The sequence below is a fragment of the Mobula hypostoma genome, chromosome 8, assembly GCF_963921235.1.
Source record: "Mobula hypostoma chromosome 8, sMobHyp1.1, whole genome shotgun sequence".
NCBI lineage: Eukaryota > Metazoa > Chordata > Chondrichthyes > Myliobatiformes > Myliobatidae > Mobula > Mobula hypostoma.
In genome coordinates this window covers 65,027,331-65,053,299 of record NC_086104.1, presented here as the reverse complement: position 1 = coordinate 65,053,299, position 25,969 = coordinate 65,027,331, and the positions used below count along the sequence as shown (strand labels likewise).

Genomic DNA, 25,969 nt, shown 5'->3' with positions numbered 1-25,969 from the left:
CACTCAAAACACCTCCAATCCATCCCTTGGACAGAACTTGTAAAGTATCTTTTAAAAGCATAGTCTTTCACACTTCTGCACTGAAGAACAGAAATATTCCATGTAGTCAGTGCTACTGCTGATTATTTCGTTCTCATGACATTTCCCCCCACTGAGAGTGTCATTCCAAAATGAAAAAATTCTTTGTTCCTAAGTGCTCCCACTTCAATGCATAATCATTCTATTCTCTTAATTAAAAATCCCACCACCTAACAATTTGATTAGCAGAACAAGTGATGATATGAAAATTTAAAAAATGCTAGGAATGCCCAGCAGAACAGGCAGCATCTGTGGAAAGAAAAACAGAGTTAACTTTTCAATGAGATCTCTTTAATCAGAACTGACACAATAGAAACATTAGTAATTTTAACATATGAGGAAGGAGGAACATATGCGGAGGTCTGTGACAGGAGAGAAGGTAGAAGGAATTAAATGACAGGATTATGCAAAGGTGATGGTACAGGAAGAGGGGTATAAAAACACTGTTGGGTTTATAAAGATTTTCAAAAAAGAAAATGAAAAACTGGTATAGGAGGCTGCACAGTCAGCAGAGTTGAGAGTCACTTGCAGGATGAAGTGCTCACAGGAGGAAGCACAGCTGATGTAACTGTTGATTTATTCTGTGTAATGGATGCAAGCCTGTGCCCAGAAGTGAAACTGGAGTTTGAGTACGGGATGAAAATGAAATGGACGATGTGAAAAGCCAGTGGGTGGTGGTAATGGAAAAGAGAAGATGAAAAGTTAAAGCTGGTGAAATTTTAGTACAAGACCAGGAAATGGCACCACAGCGATCAATGTGCCTGAAAGTAGCAACAGAAAAGATCTGTATAGCATTAAAACAATGAATGCTCAATGTAGTACATAAATTTTTTCAAGATAAACCAAGCATGGACCCGGATTAAATAAAAATGTTGCTCAAACTGGTAGAGATGGCAGCCATGGATGGATTCTAGTTTAATCAGCAGTCAAGAGAAAACAGATTGCTGACAGCCCTCAGTCATTCTGAAGCTTGGGAGACGAGTGGACATTCATATTGAAAATGAGATTTTAGTGCCAGGAAAGAAGTAACAAAAATGGCAGTATGAAATTGTTCTGTGAGGAAAAAATTAGCATTTTGGACCTCGAGAAGATACTGATTTGGACGATCACATGCATGGAGAACGCAGAGGGAAGACAGTCAGCGGTCACAACAATCTAGGATTCAATAGTTAAATCAAAATCTGAGTGAAGTAGAAGAAAGTGTTAGAAAATAGCATCTCTACTTTGTGGAAGCAAAATACCTATCAGAAAATAGCAAAACCTTTATCAACAGGTATGATGACAATCCTGACATTGGACCACAATGGGGAAAAAAAAATGTTCAGAGGAAAGAGAGCAAAAATGGAAATAAGTTTGCAGTGAAAAAATGTAGAGGACAAACCCATTGAAGTTCAGATTTAAGGGGATTCATACAGTGAAAGGAAATAGTGGCTGGCCTCCTGGCAGAAGAAATGAGTATAAAAATAAGAGTTCAGTACTCATTGGGACTTCATTGGAAGTTCACTGGGACAGGGCCAGAAAATGAGGAATCCACAGATTGTGAGGATTGACCGTCTTTAGTCAGAGGAAGATCAATACTGATGGTTAAAATCATGATTAAAACTTGAGATTTAAATCATGGAAGAGGGTCAGAGGGAAATGGAAACAAAAAGACATCTTAAGCCTGTGATTACTGACATCGCCACCAATAATATCTTGTGGGCCACAGCAACTTTGAGATACAGCAAGCTAGTGTTGCTGAAAGCAGTAAAGGTGAGCAAGATATAAGAAATGTGCAGAAAACCTGATGGACAAGAGAATTCTTCAAGTAGGACATTACTCGGATAAAAGAGAAATTAAGTGTGTGTGTGTGTGTGTGTGTGTGTGTGTGTGTGTGTGTGTGAGAGATAGAAAAATAGGCAACATAAATAAAGCTATATTTCTGCCATATTTGTGAAGCATTTATACAAGAGCAACTTTTTAAAATTTGATTGCAATGGCACTGATCTAAATTAATTTACTGCTCGTTTAAATATAGGATTTCTCAGAGCAGGGCCAACAGTTTACTTTTTCTCTTTTACAATTAAAATGGAAATACAGAATTTGGAAATTTAGCAATTTTCTACTATTTCCTTACTCTTCCGCCTGCCAAATTTTCCCCTTCTGTTTTAATCCTGCTATCTGTGACATTTTGGTACCTACCCTTAATATTTTTTTGTTTCTGGCATTTTGCTCAACAGCAATAGAGGTAGTCCAATTTCAAATCACAAGATATAAGGAAGATTGCATTGACAGCAAGAGAGCAGTTCTGTCTATTCAAAGCTTCATCATGGGGAAAGATAGCCAAGGACACACAGGAGAGATTCAAGGATGTGCCAAAACTGCACTGAAGAAATGCAATATTCCCACTGACCCCTGAAAATCTCTATCCCATTCCATTCAAAGTGAAGGAGCAGCTTTTGGAAAGGTATTGAGAACACAAACACATGCAACTACAGCATCAATACAAATGGTAAAAGATGTGGATGGCCTGTTGAGCTATCCACCTCTCTATCAGCCCCCACCTCATTTGTGTAAAAAGATCAATGATTCTCAAATGACTGTATTAGCCAGCTCAGAACTCAAAATGCCAGTGGATACCAGTGCAATTAATGCCCTGCTCTTCTGCCACAATAGGTTAATGGCAGAAGTAATCTCAATGGCTCTCCACATGGCTTTAGACCACCTAGACAAGACAAACACCTACATCAGGATGCTGTTCATCGACTATAGCTCAGCATTTAATACCATCATTCCCACAATCCTGTTTGAGAAGTTGCAGAACCTAGGCCTCTGTACCTCCCTCTGCAATTGGATCCTCGACTTCCTAACCGGAAGACCACAGTTTATGCAGATTGGTGATCACATATCCTCCTCGCTGACGATCAACACTGGTGCACTTCAGGGTGTGTGCTTAGCCCACTGCTCTACTCTCTGTATACACATGACTGTGTGGCTAGGCATAGCTCTAATACCATCTATAAATTTGCTGACGAAACAACCTCTGTTGGTAGAATTTCAAGTGGTGACGACAGGGCATACAGGAGTGAGATATGCCAACTAGTGGAATGGTGCTGCAGCAACAACCCGGCACTCAACGTCAGTAAGATGAAAGAGCTGATTGTGGGCTTCAGGAAGGGTAAGACAAAGGAACACATTCCAATTCCCATAAAGGCATCAGAAGTGGAGAGAGGGAGCAGCTTCAAGTTCCTCGGTGTCAAGATCTCTGAGGATCTAACCTGGTCCCAACATATCAACACAGTCATAAAGAAGGCAACACAGTGGCTATACTTTATTAGGAGTTTGAAGAGATTTGGCATGTCAACAAATACACTTAAAAACTTCTATAGTTGTACCACGGAGAGCATTCTGACAGGCTGCATCACTGTCTGGTATGGAGGGGCTACTACACAGGACCAAAAGAGGTTGCAGAAGGTTGTAAATCTAGTCAGCTCCATCTTGGGCACTAGCCTACAAAGTACCCAGGAAATCTTAAGGGAGAGGCATCTCAGAAAGGTAGCATCCATTATTAAGGATACCCAGGGCACGCCCTTTTCTCACTGTTACCAGCAGGTAGGAGGTACAAAAGCCTGAAGGCACACACTCAGTGATTCAGGAACAGCTTCTTCGCCTCTACCATCCGATTCCTAAATAGACATTGAAGTATTTCTGTTTTTTAAAAATCTATTCAACACACACAATTGATTTACTTATTTATTTATTGTTTTATTTTATTAATTGTCTTATTTCTCTCTCTGCTAGATTACGTATTGCATTGAACTGTTGCTGCTAAGTTAACAAATTTCATGTCACATGCTGGTGATAATAAACCCACTTCTGATTCTGAATTCAGCACTGGGCTAGAGGCAGTTTCATCCGAATGAGCAAAAGGGATGTATTTTGTGCTGTGTCCTACAGCTTTTTATGAGCTCAAGCTGGTGTGTTTAAACAAGGCCACATTCTTATGATTGCACAAGTAAACAATGTATTATAGCATTTATTTTGTTCAATGTTATTGCTAATTAATATCAGTTAAATGCATTGTGTTTATTTTAAATTATTTCAATGTAATTCAAAGTTTTTTAAAAAATATCCTTATTACCAAGAATACATTTTTTTTCAGATATCTCCAAGTTAGAAATTTCCTAAGTATCATACTCTTCCTTTCCGGCGTTACCCCCTACATATATTTTAGATACTATAATTAACCTTAACCCGTGTCAGAAAGGTGTAACGGTTATTATTTATAATACTAGCATGAAACTTAGGATAGCTCCATTCGATAAGATTAGGTCCGATTGGGAAAAGGAATTGGGCTTTACTATTTTGGCAGATGACTGGGCGCATATTTTACAACTAGTCAATACTTCCTCTATCTGTTCCAAACATTCCCTAATTCAATTTAAAGTTGCTCATAGAGCACATATGTCTAAAGATAAATTAGCTCGTTTTTATTCTCATATTAACCCTCTTTGTGATAGATGTCATGGGGAGATAGCTTCCTTAACTCATATGTTTTGGTCCTGTCCTAGTCAGGAAACATTTTGGAAAGACATTTTTAATATTATCTCAAAAGGTATTCAATAGAGATATTTCTCCCCATCCTATTACTGCTACCTTTGGATTACCTAAAACTTCCAGTAATCTTTCCCCTTCAGCCCGTAGAATGACTGCATTTCTTACTTTAATGGCAAAATGTTGTATTTTACAACATTGGAAGGAGATTAATGCCCCAACTACATTTTTTTGGTTTTCTCAAACGATACTATGTTTATATTTGGAAAAAATCAGAAGTAATCTTAATGATACTTCAGTTAAATCTGTACAGACCTGGAGATCTTTTGTTCAACATTTTCATTTAATGTAACTTTTTTTTCTCTTTGACCATATTTATATTCCCTTCCTGGTTTTTAAACTGTTATTAATGGAGGTCGGGTTTGAGGACGTGATTGTTTAAGTTGTTTAAGTCTACTTGGTACCTAGTTAGCCCGTTGCTTTGCTTTGCTTTTTAGGTTAGTTGCACTGTGGGCTTTTTTTCTTCTCTTTATTGATATATATGGAAAATTAGTATACTACTATATTACCTCATTACTTTATAACTAAACTGCACTGTTTGTACTGTTTTTTTAATGTATTAATATCTCTTGTAAATTTATATCGCAACAGTGTATTAGTTTCTATATGTTTTACCTTTTGTGTACTAATTCAATAAAAAGATTTAAAAAGAAAGAAAAAATCTTTAATTATCACAGACACCGAGAAATAATTAAACTTTTTTTTTTACACAGCAAACTGTCAAAAAACTATTCGGACAATCCTTCCTCTCTACCATTCAGGGCCCCAACCAGTCCTTCCAGATAAGGCAACACTTTAACTGAGAGCCTGATGGGGTCCTTTACTGTGTTCTGTGCTCCTGGTGTGTCCTCTTCTATATATCCGTGAGATCCAACGTACATTGGGAGACCGTTTCGCCAAGCATCTACGTTTTGTCTGCCAGAGCAAGCAGGATTTCCCAGTGGCCATCCATTCCCATATGTCCATCTATGGCCTCCTCCACTGTCCAAATAAGGCCACGCTTACGTTGGCTAAGAACACCTTATATTCCGTTTGGGTAGCCTCCAACCTGATGGCATGAAGATCGATTTCTCACACTTCCAGTAATGCCCCCCACTTCACCATTTCCCATCCCCTTGTTCCTCTCTCTCATGTTATCTCTTTGCCCGCCGATCACCTCCCTCTGGTGTTCCTCCCTGCCTTTTGCTTTCTTCCATGGCCTTCTGTTTCTTTCACCAATCAACTTCCTCACTCTTTGCTTCATCCCTCCCCCTCCAAGTCTCACCTATCACCTGACGTTTCACTCTCTCCTCCGCCCACCTTTCAAATCTACTCCTCAGCTTTTCCACCCCCCCCACCCCCAGTCCTGCCAAAGGGTTTCAGCCTGAAACTGTACTTTTTGTCATAGATGCTGCCTAGCCTGCTGAGTTCCTCCAGCATTTTTGTGTGTGTTGTTAGGACATCTGTGGGACATGATAGTTCTCTCTGTGGGACGGTTCTGACAACAAACTATGGAGTGTGATTTAGGCAACTGGGCCTCAAAAGCTAAATGCAGCCATGGAAATACCACAGAAAGCAAGACTGAGTAACCATTTAGATCAAGCCCAATCTGGTGTTAACTGAAGGAGCTTCATCACAATGAAGGGGTTATAAAATTCCAAAAATGTAAAACAGAGCCGTTATAAGATCATAAAACAAAGGAGCAGAAGTAGGCCATTCGGCCCATCGAGTCTGCTCTGCCATTTTATCATGAGCTTACATGTTAAAGCTGCCAAAAAGATGAGCCAACTGCAGGAAAATTTATGGAAGTTATAAAATAGAAAGCCTTAGATTTCCAAGACAAAGGAAGGCCATATTGAGAAAGCACTACACCAGGAAGAAAAGCATGCAATTTTATGGAAAACTTACATTTATTAATTGACTATTTCACAACCTCAATAGCCCCAAAATGGCTTTACTCAACAAAGCAATTTCTGGCTTATATTCACTGTTATAATATAGGAAAAGTAATAGCTAATTAACTAGGAAATCTCAAAATATGATAATGACCAAATAATCCATTTTACTGATACTAATTGAGAGATTAACAAGGAAACCTTCTGCTCGATATATTCAAAATTCAGGATACAAGAAGAGATGCAACTTCTGCAACGGTGTTTCTTCCATATACAGTATTCTTCCTCTACCAACTTTACCATTATAAATTCATAAGTAAATGGGAATCAACAAGGTTCAAAATAATGCCGTGTGCTGTTCCTAAAAAAGTTTTTTTTCACAAATATCCAACAATCTTTGTAGCATGACTTCATCTTTTCCAAAGTTGACTGCAGTCAGGTATTTGTTTAATACCTACTGGATACTCTGAACTGATTGAGCAGTTAATTCTTGGATAACAAACAAAATTTTCACAATTTCCAATTAAAACACTTTTAAGTGAAGAATACATAATTGATTAAAAAACAATATATAGCAAATTTAAAAGAAATTTAAGACTCATTAAATCTTGAAACTCTTCAGAAAGAGAATTGCAATCCATACATAAAATGAGCTCCCTCTATAAAGCTAGATTATGGATTTATAAACAAATCATTTGCACTTACAGCAATTGATTACATTTTCCGGGGGTGTCACAGTAAGATAATTGAAAGGTACCTCTGATTCCAATCAATTCACATCTACAAGGTCAGAGAAGATGCTGTAAAGTAGAACCAGTCAACAGCTCTAATGGAGACCTAATGCTGACACAAAGAGTAAAACAAACCCTTCTGTGCTGTAAACAACCTATGATTTCGTTTGATTTTATTGTTCAAGTCAGGAACCGTGTAGCCTATGCAGTACAGCAACTTCAGGACACCATACTAAACTAAATGCAAACAAAATTCCAAAGTTGCTTTCAGTGCAATGACAGCAAACATCCAGTAATACAAGCACTAAACAGGGGCTAAAGCATCAGGGTATAATTGCCTCTAATACAGTTCGTACGATTATGGGACCTCAATTTTGTGACCCTACAAATCATCTGCAATGGAAACTCCAAGTTCCAAGCACTACTCCAAAGATCTACCCAATCCCTTGCCCTCCGATCAAAAATTCAAAATTTGCAGGACTGAATTCAAGTAAAATATCTAAGGAGATTTTATACACATGGAATTAATGTACCTGCTTAAGACAGTACCCATTTATCAATTGCTCTTGTAGCTAAGCGAATGCATATTGATTTATGTGATATTATTTATGTGATAAGTTTGTAATAATTGACTTCTGTTTTCAAGATTTTCCATGAAAATTTGTTCTGATTTGCTCAGGTGAACACAATCTTAATATTTTTTGTGTATAATAATTTTCTATTTGATGGTGCAGGACTGATAGCAATATCATGTTTTGAATCTATTAAGCATAAAAATATCTAGCAAATGAAAGTAATTTTTTTCTAGCTCTCTTAAAGAACTTTAACCATTTTTGCCTAAGGACATATGCAAACAGTAATTTTTCTTTTCAGGTACTGGAATTTGGTTGGCAAAGCTTTATGCAACGATGTACGATCAATTTAAAACATACATCCAGAAACATGACAACAAAATGTTTTGGGATGCATGATGAGCCAACAAACTGCACATGTCCTGGTTGTCATGTGCATACTAAATGGTTAAACTATGCTAGAGGGCTGAATCACAAAAAACAAACAAAATAATATTATTTCCTGAACCACCAGATTCAGGAACAGTCACTTTGCTCTCAACAATCAGACTCCTGAACCAGAAGGAATAACTTCACTCAACTTCACTTGCCCCATCACTGAAATGTTCCCGCAGCTCACTTTCAAGGACTCCTCAGCTCATGTTCTCAATATTTATTGTTATCTCTTACTTTTTGTATGTAGTGCCTTGGTTTAGATTTCTACTGTTAGCTGTGAGGTATTTTTATTTTAGCAGTTTTCTGCAAACACTGTCCTATTAGTAAACTTCATAGACTAATGTTTTAGCTTCAACTAAAGATAAGGAGACATTTTGTCCAACTGAGGAATGTTGTGTCAGACAATTGGACTGGTCTTGGTACGTGTTGTAACTTGCTGTCCAGTGGGATATGATGAAAGATTCAAGAGAGCTGGGTGGGATCAGATTTCTTAAGGACAGTCATCTGGTTTGGGGCCTTTTGGCAGGGGCTGTGGAGCAGGGTACAAAGGAAGATGCTCACAGAATGCCATTCGAAGGAGAGACCCAATTGTAAGATATGCTTTGTGCAGACAAATAGTTCCAAGGAGGAAGTCCCAATCCTCTTAAGTTAGCCAGTTTGTTTAAGACCGTCTTCCAGGGAAGTTCAAACTGTGGCTGGTGTCCTTCGCACAGAACCTGGGTTCAGCATGCAAGTAATCAAAGCAAAGCATCCTGACTACTTCAAAAATGAGCTCCAATGTTTATGCACACATTTGGACTAGTTTAACTGTAAAGGGCTCTTTTACTTTTCTTTTTCTGTTAACTGTTTGTTAAAGTTGAAATATTGGTTCCTTTGTAATTTTATGCTGTTATTTTCCCGACAAATGATAACTTTGCATGGAGCAGTATATAACACAGCACTCAGTAAAATTCACGTTCCTCCCAAGAACATTCCAACTTTCCCATTTGGTTGAACGCAAATCATACCAACCCTAGATATGTATTGCTTGTGGAAGCTGGCCTTCTCACCACTGAGTCATGTGGCTGTTTGCAGAGTTAGCTAACAAGCCAAGTTTGAGTACAAGCCCCAGTGAGAGGGTTAAATGTATCTGCACAGTTTGTTGTCGTTTGCACATTGGTTGAACTCTCAGTTGGTGCAGTCTTTCATTGATTCTATGACGGATTTAGTATATTCCTGCAAGAAAATGAATCTCAGGTTTGTATATGGTGACATGTGTACTTCTATAATAAATTTACTTTGAACTTTGATATTGTTACTTGCATTTATGTTCGAGCAACATCAAAGATCCCCACCAGCCAGCCAGGCCACCTTTTTGCAATTACCTTCAAGTAGGAGGTAGTGAAGCCACGTTCTACATCCCAGGCTCAGGCACAGCTACTTCCTTTCAACTATTGATTCTTCAACCAACTGGCAAAACACTAATTACAATAGTTTAGCAACACTATGACTTCTCTGCATTAAAATGGAGCTGTTCTAATTGTGCTTTCTTGTAAAAGTGCATATAGTTTGTTTTTCTTGCGAATGCTGGTTATATGTGGTTTAAGATGGCACTAATGACTCTGCAACTTTTGGCTGGTGGCTAACAAAACAAAGAAAGCAACTAAATACTTTGTTAACCACACTTTTTCTTGCAAACAATCATTGCAAGTATTAGTCTGTAACTTCCCTTTGGACTTGGAGGCAATTTGCTGTGGCATTTCTGAGGCAAGGCAAGCTGGTGGGCCCATTGCTGAGAACACGGAAGAGAGTGAAAGGTCAGGTACAGGCTGAATTGAAGCCACGGAATCCAGGCCGCAGAGTGTGTCAAGGCACTGAACACAATGCTCAAAGATTTACAGGCCAAATCAAGGCAGCACAGTCCGGTATATTCACACAGCAGAAGCCGTTGTTCAGATGGAGATCTACGCACTGGGCCAGACTGAAAAGATCAGTGTCAAGGATGAAGGCAAAATACGGGCCAATTCAGATCACTGGTGGAAATAGCAGAACCCGGTGGTCAGACGGAGAGTTAAGCTCTAGGCCAGATTGAAAAGGTTGGGAGTAGGGGCCCCAAGGCAAGTGGGGTCCACTTCAGATTGCTCTTCCATGGCGTTTTCTCAGCTCTGTGCAGACTTCAGTTCAAAAACACTACTTGCTTGTGATTTGATTACTGTTTGCATGATCTATTTTCATTGCACATTGGGTGTTTGATGGTCTTTTTTAAAAAATGGGTTATTTAATTTCTTTTACAGGCTCTTTTTTATGGGCATGATGTGGTTCTTCTTCTCTGCACATTGAGTGTTAAGATAGTCATGTGTGTGTATATATGCACACACTCCCCCCTTTTTGGGTGTCTCTGGTTTGAGGCTGCCTGTTTGGAGACAAATTTTCAAGGGTGTATAATGTATACATACTTTGATTAAAAAAATGCTTTGAACTTTGTTAGGTGCTCTGATGCTGCTGCAAGTTTTTCACAGCACCTGTTCAGACATGTACTTGTTAATATAACAATAAAATTGACTTACTAGGGAAACATCTTCACAACATTTAGTCTCTCAAAATTATTACCTCTCATTCTTTAAACAAAACTCCTGACAGAAGTGGATCATTCTGTTCAACTCCCTTATTCCAATAACTAAAAACTAGTGTACCTTCATTGTCTCAAATCAAATATATCATATATATAGTGTTCAAAATTGATACATGATCAGTTCCTCTACCCAGTTCACAATGACCTGCCACAATTCTCCCCTCCCCCAAATTCCTGGTTGCTGCTTGGATTTGTTCTCCAATTATTAGAACCTGATTTAGCGAAGTAAACTGAATGAACCACACAACAGCAGACTCTGCTCAGAATGAGACTCAAAACATATTCAACTAAAGGATTTTATGCCTTTTACTCAAAAATTCATTAAATTTTCAAGTAAAATTGTCAAAATACACTGAAGTTAAATGTTAGATCTATCTTGCCACGACTACTGCAGCATTTTCGTTTCTTCTTTAAACTAACATATATAAATACTTGAAAAATATTTACAATGGCCTTCACAGATTTGTATCCACAAAATATACATTAGACAGCATGGCACCTATACAACAACAGATAAAAGTTCGCCTTATGTGTGTAGGCATTACACAGAAAGGCATGTACATATGTACCTAGGATACATGCACACAAGCAAATATGTATGCATACATAAAAATGTGCATGTTCACAGAAAAGCTTTGATCTTCAAGTAATAAAGTTTCAGCTATAGTCCAAACACCAGAAAATCTGCAGTCGCTGGAAATCCAAAGCAACTCATACAAAATTCTGGAAGGACTCAGCAGGCCAGATTGCATCTACGTAAAAGAGTAAACAGTCGATGTTTCAGGCCAAGACACTTAATCAGGACTGTTGAAGGGTCCTGATGAAAGGTCTTGGCCCAAAATGTCGACTGTTTACTCTATTCCAAAGATGCTGCCTGGCGTGCTGAGTTCCAACTGCAGTTTGTGTATTTTGTTCCAGCCAATAATAATCTGGCCATCTCAACTGATGAATTTTGACTGAGAAAGGATGAGGATAGAAAAGGAAATACAGTAAATTAGTTGCAAATTCAGATACAACTGAAAAGATTATACTTAGAACAAATACAGAAAATTTATTTACCAAAGACTGAATTACTTTTTTGTGAAAATGAGACATCACTGCTTCAATTGCTTCTTTACTCAGCTGGAGAGATTCAAAGGCACTGCAGTAATGATGTCCCAACACTTAAGATATTTTCACTTTTATATCCTGGTCCTACTTTAAAGGCAAATTTGCTAATTAATATACAAATAAATGCAGCAATTCTCTGAAATTCAGTTTAGAGTTTAGGAGCCAACTGCTTTTTCCAACGGCAGTGGCACAATATGTCCAGAAAGTTCCTGAATTCATATTAAACCTGTTGCTGTTTGGGAGGCAAAATCTGGTTAAAATTACTGTTACACTTGCTGATGTTAAAGAGCAACATCCTAGGATGTAACTCAGCATCATGGTCAAGGCAGAAGACAGGATGTGCCAAGACTGTTGTAAGAATAATTTTTCTATCAATCCACAGTAGCATAATCATTCATATAAGATGAATCACATTTCTGAAAATGCTTAACAGATATTTATAAGTATAGTGAAGCTATTTTTGGTTTATCTTTGTACACCGGTAATTAACTCTGTGCTGGATTTTTCAAACCCTTCAAGAAGAGCTGTTCAAGAACAGGTTTTCGGAAGAAATAAACTATTGAATATTTTCACAAGACCAAGGCTGAAGGATCTTTGATTCTTCCTTAATTCATAAGCATACCAACAGTATTCAATTAATTTCTTCCATACAAAATACAATATTTCAAGTATGTTCCAAATGCTGGTATATGGAGGATACTCCAAAGATGAAAAGCAACCAATTCATTAATTTTCATCTGCAGCTTTATTTTTATGTCAGGTCAACAAAATTGTAAGAATCAAATAATCTCTCAAAATTCAAGGCCCAATTGCCAGGAAATAATAGAAATAGGCAGTCTGTTTTTTTTTAGCCAAAGCAGTAGCATCCTCTGTCATTTTCTTAATATCTCTTTTGCAATACAACCTTGGAAATTCCTCTCACTTGAAGTGTGTAACTACAATTGGTTCCCATAAATCTACAACTAACAATGCAGTACAGATCCAGTTTTTGAAATAACTGCAAAAGACCATACGTAGTAGCAACAAATGTAGGCTTTTCTGCCCTTTCCTCATAACAATAATTTTCCTTAGGTGATTGGAAATCCACCTCGGGCTTAAATATTTACAAAGACTCTGAATACCAAGGAGTTTGAAAGAACCACAAATCCTGAGGAAAAGAAATAGCAGTTTTAAATAATGCCTCTTTATTCTGAGATCATTTACCCTAGTTCTTGACTCTCCCAAGAAAGGAAACACGGTCAGCATTTACCCTCGCAAACACGAGGAAATCTGCAGATGCTGGAATTTCAAGCAACACACACAAAAATTGCTGGTGAACGCAGACCAGGCAGCATCTATGGGAAGAGATACAGTCGACGTTTCGGGCCGAAACCCTTCATCAGGACTAACTGAAAGAAGAGATAGTAAGGGATTTGAAAGTGGGAGGGGGAGATCCATCTCCCTCCCTCTCACTATACTCCTTGCCCATCCTCTGGGCTCCCCCCCACCCCTTTCTTTCTCCCTAGGCCTCCCGTCCCATGATCCTCTCTCTTCTCCAGCCTCATATCCCTTCTGCCAATCAACTTTCCAGATCTTAGCTCCATCCCTCCCCCTCCTGTCTTCTCCTATTATTTCAGATCTCCCCCTCCCAAATCTCTTACTATCTCTTCTTTCAGTTAGTCCTGACGAAGGGTCTCGGCCCAAAACATCGACTGTAACAGCATTTACTGTCTCCTCCATGTTACAAGAAACTCGCCTCTCGTTCTTCCAAGCTGAGAATCATCCTAGTAAACCTTAGTTACACTGCCTTCAATTAATCTCCAAAATGGGGGACCAAAACCACAGCCCTCTAGATTGATTTCACAAGTGCCTCATTTAGATGTAGCAAGACTTACCTACTTTTATAATTTTGCCTTCTTGCATTAAAGTGCCAACATTCCATTAGTCTTCCTTATTAACAGCTGCATCTTTGCATTAACATTCTTTGCCATGTGTAGCTTTTCTCTATTTAAATACTGTTCTTTTATTCTTCCTTCCAAATGAACCTCACATTCTGTAGCATTTGCAAACTTTTTGCCAGTCATTAAACCGAACAATACTTTTCAAAAACTATTTCTATCATCTTACCTTCCCACTTGTATCTGCGTTGTCACAAGTTCTTCAGTGAAAAATCACCCTCTTATCCCTACTGCATGCTTCCTGGCTGTTAACCAATTGTCAATCCACACTAATGTTACTCAAAAACATCAACATCCTTTTTTACCATTTAATCTCTTTTAAGGCACTTGGTTGAACACCACACACAAGTCCAAATACACCTACTACTTTTTAAATACTTAGGATGAGCCTTCCTCAAAAAACTCTAATAGATACAAATTCTCCTTCAGGAAGTCAGACTAACTCAATTGGATTATGATTTTTCAAATGTGCTTTGTTCCATCAATTTCAAACAACAAATAACAGGATAATCAATTTTTTTAACCTCCCTCCATTTTTGAATAAAAGGTGTCACATTGCAGTTTTCCAATCCTCTTGCACTTCTGAAGAAACTAAGGACTTTCAAACTATAGCCTTTGCATCCGCGTCCTTATTACTTAAGACAAGGAAATACATGCCATCTAGCCCAATGGATTCCTCAGCCTTCAGCAAACCTTCCAATGATGGTTATGGTACTTAATTTACCCCAAAATGATCAGATGCTCAAAACATCTTTTGAAGTAAAGACTGATTTAAAATAGTTAAGACATCTGACATTTTCACTTCCCCTGTAATAAATTTTCTCCAGTCTCCTTTTCAAAGGGGCCTTTGTTCACTGGAACCTCTTCCTTCATTTTCCAAATAATTAATGCAGCTCTTATCTGTTTTTAACATGTCATTAGTTTGCACTCAGTCCATTGTCTCTTCTGTTCTCCTTTGCTGGATTCTAAATTCATCCCAATCTTCATGTCCTTTTGCTTACTTATACATTTTCTTTTAGGCTTAATTCACCTTTTTAACTATCTTAATTATCCACATTAATTTGTCCTGCAAAAATTTGGAAGAGAAGCACACTTGATTCCAGCAACTGCACGAGCTCTTTAAGTAATTATGCCTCAGCTGGAATGGGATTGAAATTCTTTTCTTGGGTTTTTTAATAGAAGGACCAAACACTGGGATTTGTATATCCTATTAACACAAAATTTGAACACAAATGCAGAATCATGGCCTTTAAATTAAGCATGCTACCAGTGTGGGTTAAGATGGCCAAGCCACTTAAGACCACATTAAAAGTTCCAAAAGCAGATATTTTTAATCCTAAAATGTCTAAATGTTTACATTTTAAGAGCTAAACAACAAAAAGATTGCCTATATCCACACATCATAGTACCAATGCCTCAAGTTCAATCCTGACCTCTGGTGCTGTTTTTGAAGAGTTTGCACGTGCTCCCTTTGACTGCGTAAATTTTCTCCCAAGTTCTTATTTATACCAAATTCCAAAGATCTGATGGTTTCTAAGCTCATTAGACAATGTAAGCTGCCCCTACAATGTAGACTGCATGGACTTACAAGTGAACAACAATAATAAAACTAACTGCTGGAGGAAGGCGGTGTCTATACAGTGAAATGAACAGTTGACATTTTGGGTTATCCATGTCAGAAAGGTGCATCGGCTATGATTTATAATATTATTATGAAACTTAGGAAAGCTCCATTTGATAAGATTAGGGTAGATTGGGAACAGGAATTGGGGTCTATCATTTCCGTGGATGACTGGGGACAGATTTTACAATTAGTCAATACTTCCTCTATCTGTGCTAAACACTCCCTAATTCAATTTAAAGTTGTTCATAGAGCACATATGTCCAAAGATAAATTAGCTCGCTTTTATTCTCATATTAATCCTTTTTGTGATAGATGTCCGGGGCAGATAGCCTCTTTAACTCATATGTTTTGGTCTTGTCCTACTCTGGAAACTGTTTGGAGAGACATTTTTAATATTATCTCCAAGGTATTGAATATAGATATCTCTCCTCACCCTATTACTGCTATCTTTGGACTACCTAAAATTTCCAGTAATCTTTCTCCTTCAGCCAGTAGAATGATTGCATTTCTTACTTTAATGGCGAAAAGATGTATCTTACAACATTGGAAAGAGCTTAATGCTCCAACTACCTTTTTTTGGTTTTCTCAGACGATATTATGCTTGAATTTGGAGAAAATTAGAAGCAATCTTTATGATTCCTCACTTAAATTTGAACAGACCTGGAGATCTTTTATTCAATATCTTCATTTAATGTAATTTTTTTTCCTCCTCCTTTTTTTGTTCCATATTTATATACCCTTCTTGTTTTTTTTTACTGTTTTTAATGGAGGTCGGGAGTGAGGACGTGATTTTAAGTTTTTTTTAACTCTGCTTGGTTCCAAGTTAGCCCATTGCTTTGCTTTTAGTTAGTTGCACGGTGGGTTTTTTTGGGGTTTTTTTTTCTTTTTCTCTATTGATATATATATTAAAAAATTAGTATACTATTATGTTACCTTAGTATGTTATGTTTAAATTACATTGTTTGTATCATTTTTTTTGTATTAATATCTCCTGTAATTTTATCATATTCTAACAGTGTATTAGTGCCTATATGGCTTACCTTTTTGTATACTTATTCAATAAAAAGATTTAAAAAGAAAGAAAGACATTTTGGGTTGAAACCCTTCACCTGGGTCCATATGAAGTGCCTTGATTCAAAACATCAATTGCCCATTTCCTTCCACAGACGCTATCTGACTCACTGAGTTCCTGAGTTTTGTTTTGCTCCGAATTCCAACATTTCTAGTCTCGTGTCAAGAACAATGCATTTTCAATAAATCTCCATGTAAGGCTGAAGACAGATTCATAGAAGTAATACATTAGCCTGCGTAAAATGAACCAAATATGGGATAATATGATAGGCATTTTATGCCACCGAGCCTCTCTATAACACTGTGGCTAATCTTTTAAGTCAAAAAATCATTTTTCTTATCTCCATATTCCTTAATACCCTCCAAGAAATCAATCCCTATTTTTAAAGCAACCGAGCCTCCATGGGACTCCAGTGAATTCTAAAGGTCCAATCCTGAATGCAAATTTCTCCCATTTTAATCTTAGATGGTTTTCCTCACATTCAGAGATTGTTACATGCCAGTCGAAGACCCCTTAGGCAGAAGAAATATCCACCCTGTTGAGCTTTCTAAGAAAACAGTGAAAAGAATCATTTAACAGTCAACCAGTGCCTTTGGTATATTCTGTAATCGCATTATTTACTTGTACAAGGATGGATGAATAGTAGGAAATCCAAGGAGAAATCTGACTCTTCTGCCAACTTGAATGCTCACAGATTGCAACAACCAATATGATGAAAGTAAAAGCAAAAACAATGGCAGAATATGATGTAAATTATAGCCAGTTAATATACAGAACACCACTGTGTACTCTGGCCAAGTGTCTTTTGTCAGAGCTTGACATTTCCCCCTTCTGTTTTAGACAACCCTGGAAAAAGTAAAGATCCCAGCTATTCTGATGGGTTTAAATGGAGCATAGGTTAAGAAATCAACTAAATAACACGAAGGTCAAAACAGGGATAAATTATGCATGCCAATGAGTTACAACTATTTACAAATACAAATTACTGAGAAATTTGGAAGTTCTTCCTTTGTGAGAATGTCTTGAGCCTTCAGAATAAATTCCAGCTGGAATAGTGAGTGCCGAATTTAAATAAAACTGTATGTGGGCAATGTTATCAATATTTGGCTTACCCAATCTTCTACAGAAATTCCTCTCAAACCACTCCAGATGGTTAAAACCAGAACATTTCTCATCATGACCCTGCCTCCCAATTACGGACCATATCTACATGAAACTTGCACTGGACAATTATAACTTGATTTTAACTGAAATGTGGCTGTTATGTTTTACTATTTATTGTTATGTTTATTATTTAGTGTTGCGTTTGTTATGTTATGAATGCACTGCTCCTGGGAAACGCTGTCTCATTCTGCCCTGCAGAGCTAGAATGACAATAATTTTTTTTGAATCTTGAATCTTGAACATTGCTGTAGAAAAGCAGGATCCACCATTAGTGATCCTCACACCCAGGCCATGCTCTTTTCTCGCTGTTGCCAACAGTAGAAGGTACAAATGCCTCGGGACTCAAACCACCAGGTTCAAGAACAGTTACTACCCCTCAACCATCAGGCTTTAACAAAAGGGTTAGGGCTAGGGTCTTATCTTGTTATTTCATGCTCGTTATTGATTCTTATTTATTATCTACATTTGCAGTTTGTTCACAGTTCCTGAGTTTACAGTTATTGTTCTACAGATTTGCTAAGTATGCCCGTAGAAAAAAGAATCTCAGGGTTGCATGTGGTGACATGTATATACTCTGATAATAAATCATACTTTGAACTTTGTTTCTCTTTTTTGTTTGTCTCAGATTACACAGCTGCAAGGTGGAAGGTGAAAATATCTTGGATTGAAGCTCCAAACACTGAAAGTGGGATAGGCTTGATGAAACAGTTGCTCTTTCTCTATATGTCAGCTTTGTATGTTTATAAAAACCATAGCCACTAAACAGTAACAGTTGATTTCTGTCCCCTCACTTGAGATCCATTCCTCTCTGAAGGATCACCGCAGAATTCCCGCAACTAATTCATTTGGCTGAGATCCTGAACAGTACAAAGAACAAAAGCACAAAACTAAATGGAGAATTAGTTTGAGGAATGTGAAAGAAAGAAGTCTAATCCATACTGACAGTGATTTAACAAATAAATCAGTTGATTCAGATTTGAAACATTGCAAGCATCCCTATCAGCAAAGGAAAATGGTTAGCATATTTTGCCAAATGCCCAATGAGAAAATGGGCATTACAATGCTGTCCAGATCCAGATTTGATATGATTTTTTAAAAAATCAAATGATTAAAAAACAATTGTGTAAATGCAAAGGGAAAGTCCAGACCCATCATATTGGTACAGCAAGTTTTTAATCTGTGAAAACGACTTCATATCATGACCACACGCACATGTTGAAATGAAAAAAAACAGAATCAAAATGTCTAAAAAAAACTAAGATGTTGCCTCAAAATGAAATCAATATACATATTTAAGATTTTCACTTATATTGGTAGATTCTATTACTGTAAAATGTCTGATTAAACACTTAAGGTTTGCATGTCGATCATAAACAAAATGCTTACCCTTTGAATAAACTTTTCCACACTCTGTACCACATGTTTGTAGAACTGTAATATAAAAAGAAAAAAAATTAAATTGTTGAAAATAGTTGGTTAACAAGGCAGAAAACACAAAAATCAAAAGTGATGCTAAAATCATATAAAACACTCACTTGATCTAATTTAGGGCATCGGAGATTAAAAGGTTGCAAAGTAGATTAATGGAGTCATAAGCTCAAGGTTAACTTGTGGCTCAACTGGACAAGTAAGGGTTATGCTCCTTATGGTAGGAAATCATGAAGTTTTGATAAAGGTTACTTTAAGTTACAAAAGCTTCTTTTAAAAAAAAAATCAGCTGGCGGGAGGAGGAGAATTGACCTTTACCACTAGCACTGCATACACGCAAAAATATCAGATGGTTGTATTCACTTTTATATTTTAATCTCCACGGATTTCAATGGAACTCGATCAAGAAGGATAATTAAAGGCTGATGCAACACCATCCATTGGTAGGGGTTCCCAATCTGGGGTTCACGGACTCCTCAGTTAATGGTAGAGGATCCACGGCATTAAAAAAAAAAGTTGGGAGCCCCAGATTTAAGGCAAATATGTCAAGATGAATTTCTCCTGCTACTGCTTCTGATGGCTAACCAGAGGACATGCATTTAAAGAGACTGGTAAGAACCAAAAGTGGCTTGAGATAAATTATTATACTTAGCAAGTGTTTAGGATCAACAAGTTCTGCTTGACTGGGTTTTAGGAACAGATTTTACACTGAACATTGAACAATGAATTGGCTATCTAACAGAAAGAAAACTGTAGTGGGCCTATGAAAAAGCAGCTATTAACGAGCCACGAAGAACTGCTAAGTGTCTTTACTCGCTTAAAAGTTTAAAGAGATTCTACATGTTACTGAAGATTAACAAACTTCAACAGATGTATAGTTGAAAGCATTCTGATTGGTTGCGCAACTCCAATGCACAGAAATAAAAAGGATACTGAGAGTAGTGGACTTAGCCAGTTCCATCGCAGGTACAGCTCTCTCCACCTAAAGGACATCTACAGCAAGCAATGTTGTAGGAAGGTAACATCTATCACTAAGGACCCCCACATTCCAGATCATGCTTACTTCTCATTGCTTCCATTAGACAGGAAAAACACGAGCTAGGAGATCCACACCTTAAGTTTCAGTTACAGATTCTCCCCCACTCTCTAAAGTTGTGGATACAATCCAGTCCATCATAGGAAATTTCCATAAATTTGCAGTATCATTAACATAAATTAACATAAACTAAATAAAAGCAAAAATAAAGTTTGTAATTTATATTTGTAACATACTATGCTCCTGCTGCAATAAGCTAATTTTCATGACATTTCCATTTCATGGATTGGTATGCATGCTCTTGACACACTTGAACTTGATATTCTTCAAAAGATCAGATAAAAACTTTTTTTAGGGTCAAATGGCTCTTTCCTAAGCAATAGGAAAAAGCAACAACAAATTCTAGCTCATGAAAAACAGCAGAACATCTCAGAAACCTATGTTAAGAAGTTCTTGATTATCTGCAAAGACATCGCAATAAGTGAAATAAAGTAAGGGAATGCAAAGCTAAATCAAGTAAATAGTTGAACAAAATAACAATTATTTCATTACATATTGTATCATATCCAACAATTTCTCTCCCATTTTGCAAATGTTGAACCTATGTACATATAAATATGCATTTGAAACACCAGGTGGGATAGATTTATGGCAGCAGTTATGTTCTGCCATGTGGGAACTGATAACGGCTGTATTTTTGACCTGGGAACCGTCTGGGTTACATACATGAAACCCCCTTTTACCGGATGTCTCCGGAAACACCATTCGTTAGCCCGCCGCTAACAAGCCACTGGACTCAGTGGTGACAAAACCACCTTTCTCGAACTCCATACATCTAGGGTAGGTATGACTTGGGTCCCAAAAGACCTGGAAGTTGGGATGTTTCAACCATCTACACCCCATGTTGAGCGAATACTGTGTAAATACTGCCCACTTGCAATTATCCATTGGCAAGAAATAACAGATCGTACATTGCATACAATTATAAAGATGGTACATTTATGAATGTCAACTTAATCAGCTATTAAAGAAGAAAGAAAAAATAAAAGGGCCCATTATAGTTAAAACATTCAAATATGCACCAGGTTGGAGCTCAGAACTTCCAAAAGCTGGATGTGTGCTTTTATTCATGGTGCCAACTCCTATTCACCGATCACCGGTAGAACTTTCCAGCTTGAACTCCACTGAATTGTGCATTCTAGTTGCATCAAATCCTACGGTCTGTTCTCTCGATCTTCTTCTCTCTCCATCTCCTGCTGAAAAGACCTCGATCCACCCCAGCCCCACGCCACCCAGCTTTCTCTCGAACCTTCACTCAATTCCACCATCCTGATTGGCTGATCCGACATTCATAAGCAGAACATCACAACCCCCTTATATTTAATGGTAACCCAAACACTACCAGCAGAACACACTGCTTCTACAGAAAACCATTAAATGAACTATCTTATATTAGCAATAAAATCTCATTACACTCTCCCCCACACCAAAAATAGCCATATGACTTTGACGTATCTCACCAGGGGAATAGACATAACACTCTTTTCCCCCGGCGCGTCACAGGCCAGCCTATCTGGGGCTTTCCGGACTCTTCTTGACCTCCTTATCCCATCTTTGGCTTCTTCAGCCCCAAGCACTCCTTGGGATCTTTCCACTCTACTTTGGAGTGCCTCCCCCAATCTAATATTCATGCTTTCTGGCAACTCGGAGTATCCCCGTTACTTGACTGAGCTCAGCTTCATCCCCAATTACTTTGGAGCCCAGCTTCCCTTCATTGTCTAGCATCAGTTCTGCCTGTCCACTGCTAGTCCACACTGCTACATCCAAGTCAGCATGGGGAGGTTGAGGAATCTCTTCATCAATTATTGGGGAGTTTGCATAAGGTAATGGTATACCACATCCCCATTTTCCTCATCCTCTGAGTCGGTACAGCATTCAGTGGTTTGGTCCCTTTCAGGTCTCTCCACTCATTGCCTTTCTGTTCTCCCACTTTGGCGCAGAGTCCTCCTACTAGATGTAGGGTCAACATGTACTTCCTGCCCTAAAGGTAAAAGGTGACTGATGGAGAATTCTGACAGGCTAATTCCTGTTTCCTGGCTTCACCCAGAAAATTGGGACATTTGGCATCTGACTCTCCACTACACAAGGCATAACCACCCAGCAGTCAGCCAACTTGTGCTTCCCTGGTAGCCCCAAATTCCTTCTTAAGACTGTCTCCAGGCGTCAGTTGGGAGAACCTAATTTTTTTGATAATATCTCTTCTTGTTTCTTTGATTCTGCTTGGTAACAGAGACCTCTGCTAGTTCATAAGCCTTTTGCAGACTTTCCTTATGTCACACATACTTAAGATAGGTCTTCTATGGCAGTCTTCCCGGTCAGTCCCAAAACAGATCTACAGGCAATCTTGCTTCATGCCCAAACATCAAATAGTATGGCGAGTAGCCAGTAGCTTCATTCTGTGTACAGTTGTAGCAGTGGACCAAATGTTCAATGTGCTGACTCCATTTGTTCTTCCTGATATCCAGGGTTCCGAGCATGTCTGGCAACGTCTGGCTGAACCTCTCAGGTTGGGGATCACCACGAGGGTGATAAGGTGTGGTCCTCAACTTCGAGTTCAAGCATGCCGAGTAACTCCATATACAAGCCTACTCTCAAAAATCCCTTCCCTGATCACTGTGTACCTGTCTTGGAAGGCCATAATGAATGAAATACTTTTCCCATAACACCTTGGCCACGGTGGATGCCCTCTGGTCCTTTGTAGGGAAGGTTTGAGCATATCTGGTGTAGTGATCAGGGATAACCAAGACATTCACAGCATGGCTGGAATCAGGCTCTACAAAGAGGAAATTTATACATACTAAATCAAGTGGCCCCACACTCTGTAAATGGGATAAGGGAGTGACCCTTGCAGGCAGCCTCTTTCTCCGAATACACTGAAGGCATGACACTTCAACCTCAGGCTTCATTCGCGGCCAGTAGAATCGATCTCGGACCAATCCATAGGTCTTATCAAACCCCAAATGACCCGAATCATCAAGTGACTTCAACACAATCCCCCGATGCTTCTCAGGCAAAATCAACTAGGAACGCCAAGGCCTGTCTGGAGGAGACATGACCCTGCATAGAACCTGGTTCCTCAACTCCAGTTTGTTCCATTTTCTCATCAGTAGGTATATGGTAGGGTATTTTGTCTTTTCAACTTGGATTATATTCCCTTCTGCAACAACTGACCAAACAGTAACTATACAAGGGTTATCTCCCTGAGCTGCTGCAACTTCCCCAGGATTCAAGGCAGGCCAGTGCATCCTTAATCTGCGGAACGTTATACTGGTCAGGGACTGTTCAGCGTCCAATAGTCAACACACATTCATACCTTCCCATTCTTCTTCCTCATCATTACTATGGGTGACCCATAGGGACTCCATGACTCAAGTGATAATCCCAGCTTCCTTCAGTTTCAGTAGGTATTGCTGATCATCCTCCACCTCTGCTGGTGTTAACTGTCAAGACCTTTCTCTGAAAGGGGTGTCATCACTCGGATGGTCTGGAGCGTACTGCTGGAATAATCCATATCGAACTTGCCAGTAGAAAAGACATCTTCGAACTTTAATATCTTCTCCGTCAGTCTTCTTTTCCAACTCTCAGGTACTGGGGGAGTCAAAGTTAAATGACTTGGCTGTCAACCTTCCCAATCCAGGAGACTGTCTCTCTCCTGGTTTTCTCACAGGAAAGCTGGACATTACGGTCATAAGACCATAAGACAAAGGAGCAGAAGTCGGCCATTTGGCCCATCAAGTCCGCTCCGCCATTTTATCATGAGCTGATCCATTCTCTCATTTAGTCCCACTCCCCCCCTTCTCACCATAACCTTTGATGCCCTGGCTACTCAGATACCTATCAATCTCTGCCTTAAATACACCCAATGACTTGGCCTCCACTGCTGCCCGTGGCAACAAATTCCATAGATTCACCACCCTCTGACTAAAAAAATTTCTTCGCATTTCTGTTCTGAATGGGCGCCCTTCAATCCTTAAGTCATGCCCTCTTGTACTGGACTCCCCCATCATGGGAAACAACTTTGCCACATCCACTCTGTCCATGCCTTTCAACATTCGAAATGTTTCTATGAGGTCTCCCCTCATTCTTCTAAACTCCAAGGAATATAGTCCAAGAGCGGACAAACGTTCCTCATATGTTAACCCTCTCATTTCCTGAATCATTCTAGTGAATCTTCTCTGTACCCTCTCCAATGTCAGCACATCCTTTCTTAAATAAGGAGACCAAATTTGCCCACAGTACTCCAAGTGAGGTCTCACCAGCGCCTTATAGAGCCTCAACATCACATCCTTGCTCCTATACTCTATTCCTCTAGAAATGAATGCCAACATTGCATTTGCCTTCTTCACTACCGACTCAACCTGGAGGTTAACCTTAAGGGTATCCTGTATGAGGACTCCCAAGTCCCATTGCATCTCAAAACTTTGAATTCTTTCCCTATTTAAATAATAGTCTGTCCATTTATTTCTTCTGCCAAAGTGCATAACCATACACTTTCCAACATTGTATTTCATTAGCCACTTCTCTGCCCATTCTTCCAATCTATCTCTCTGCAGACTCTCCGTTTCCTCAGCACTACCGGCCCCTCCACCTATCTTCGTATCGTCAGCAAACTTAGCCACAAAGCCATCTATTCCATAATCCAAATTGTTGATGTGCAATGTAAAAAGAAGCCGCCCCAACACGGACCTCTGTGAAATGCCACTGGTAACCAGCAGCCAACCAGAATAGGATCCCTTTATTCACACTCTCTGTTTCCTGCCAATCAGCCAACGCTTTATCCACGTATGTAACTTTCCCGTAATTCCATGGGCTCTTATCTTGTTAAGTAGCCTCATGCGTGGCACCTTGTCAAAGGCCTTCTGAAAATCCAAATATACAACATCCACTGCATCTCCCTTGTCTAGCCTACTGGTAATTTCCTCAAAAAATTGTAATAGGTCTGTCAGGCAGGATTTTCCTTGAAGGAATCCATGCTGAGTTCTGCCTATCTTGTCACATGCCTCCAGGTACTCTGCAACCTCATCCTTGACAATCGACTCCAACAACTTCCCAACCACCGACGTCAAGCTAACAGGTCTATAATTTCCTTTTTGCTTCCTTGCCCCCTTTTTAAATAGCGGCGTGACATTTGCAATCTTCCAGACCTCCAGAACCATGCCAGAATCTATTGACTTTTGAAAGATCATCGCTAATGCCCCCGCAATCTCCACAGCTACTTCCTTCAGAACACGCAGGTGCAATCCATCTGGTCCGGGAGATTTATCTACCTTTAGACTATTCAGTTTCCTGAGTACTTTCTCTGTCGTAATTGTGACTGCGCACACTTCTCTTCCCTGCCACCCTTGAGTGTCCAGTATACTGCTGATGTCTTCCTCAGTGAAGACTGATGCAAAATACTCGTTCAGTTCCTCCATCTCCTTATCTCCGATTACAATTTCTCCAGCATCATTTTCTATTGGTCCTATATCTACTGTCATCTGTCTTTTACTCTTCATATACTTGAAAAAGCTTTTAGTATCCTCTTTGATATTATTTGCTAGCTTCCTTTCATAGCTAATCTTCTCGCTCTTAGTGACCTTCTTAGTTTCCTTTTGTAAGGTTTTAAAAACTTCCCAATCCTCTGTCTTCCCACTAATTTTTGCTT

At 38.8% G+C, this 25,969-nt stretch overlaps 1 protein-coding gene across 3 annotated transcripts in view; it reads right to left on the bottom strand.

Moving 5' to 3' along the window:
• The window catches only part of scaf8 (SR-related CTD-associated factor 8), a 237,750-nt gene that overhangs the window by 165,904 nt on the left and 45,877 nt on the right, over positions 1 to 25,969 (bottom strand). For all 3 annotated transcript variants that reach the window (XR_010018938.1, XR_010018940.1, XM_063056008.1), the window contains exon 3: positions 19,188 to 19,232. Coding sequence is in view for 1 of the 3 variants with exons in the window: in XM_063056008.1 (XP_062912078.1) it covers positions 19,188 to 19,232 (45 nt within the window). In the remaining 2 variants the exon portion in view is untranslated. The remainder of the gene's footprint in view (positions 1 to 19,187; positions 19,233 to 25,969) is intronic.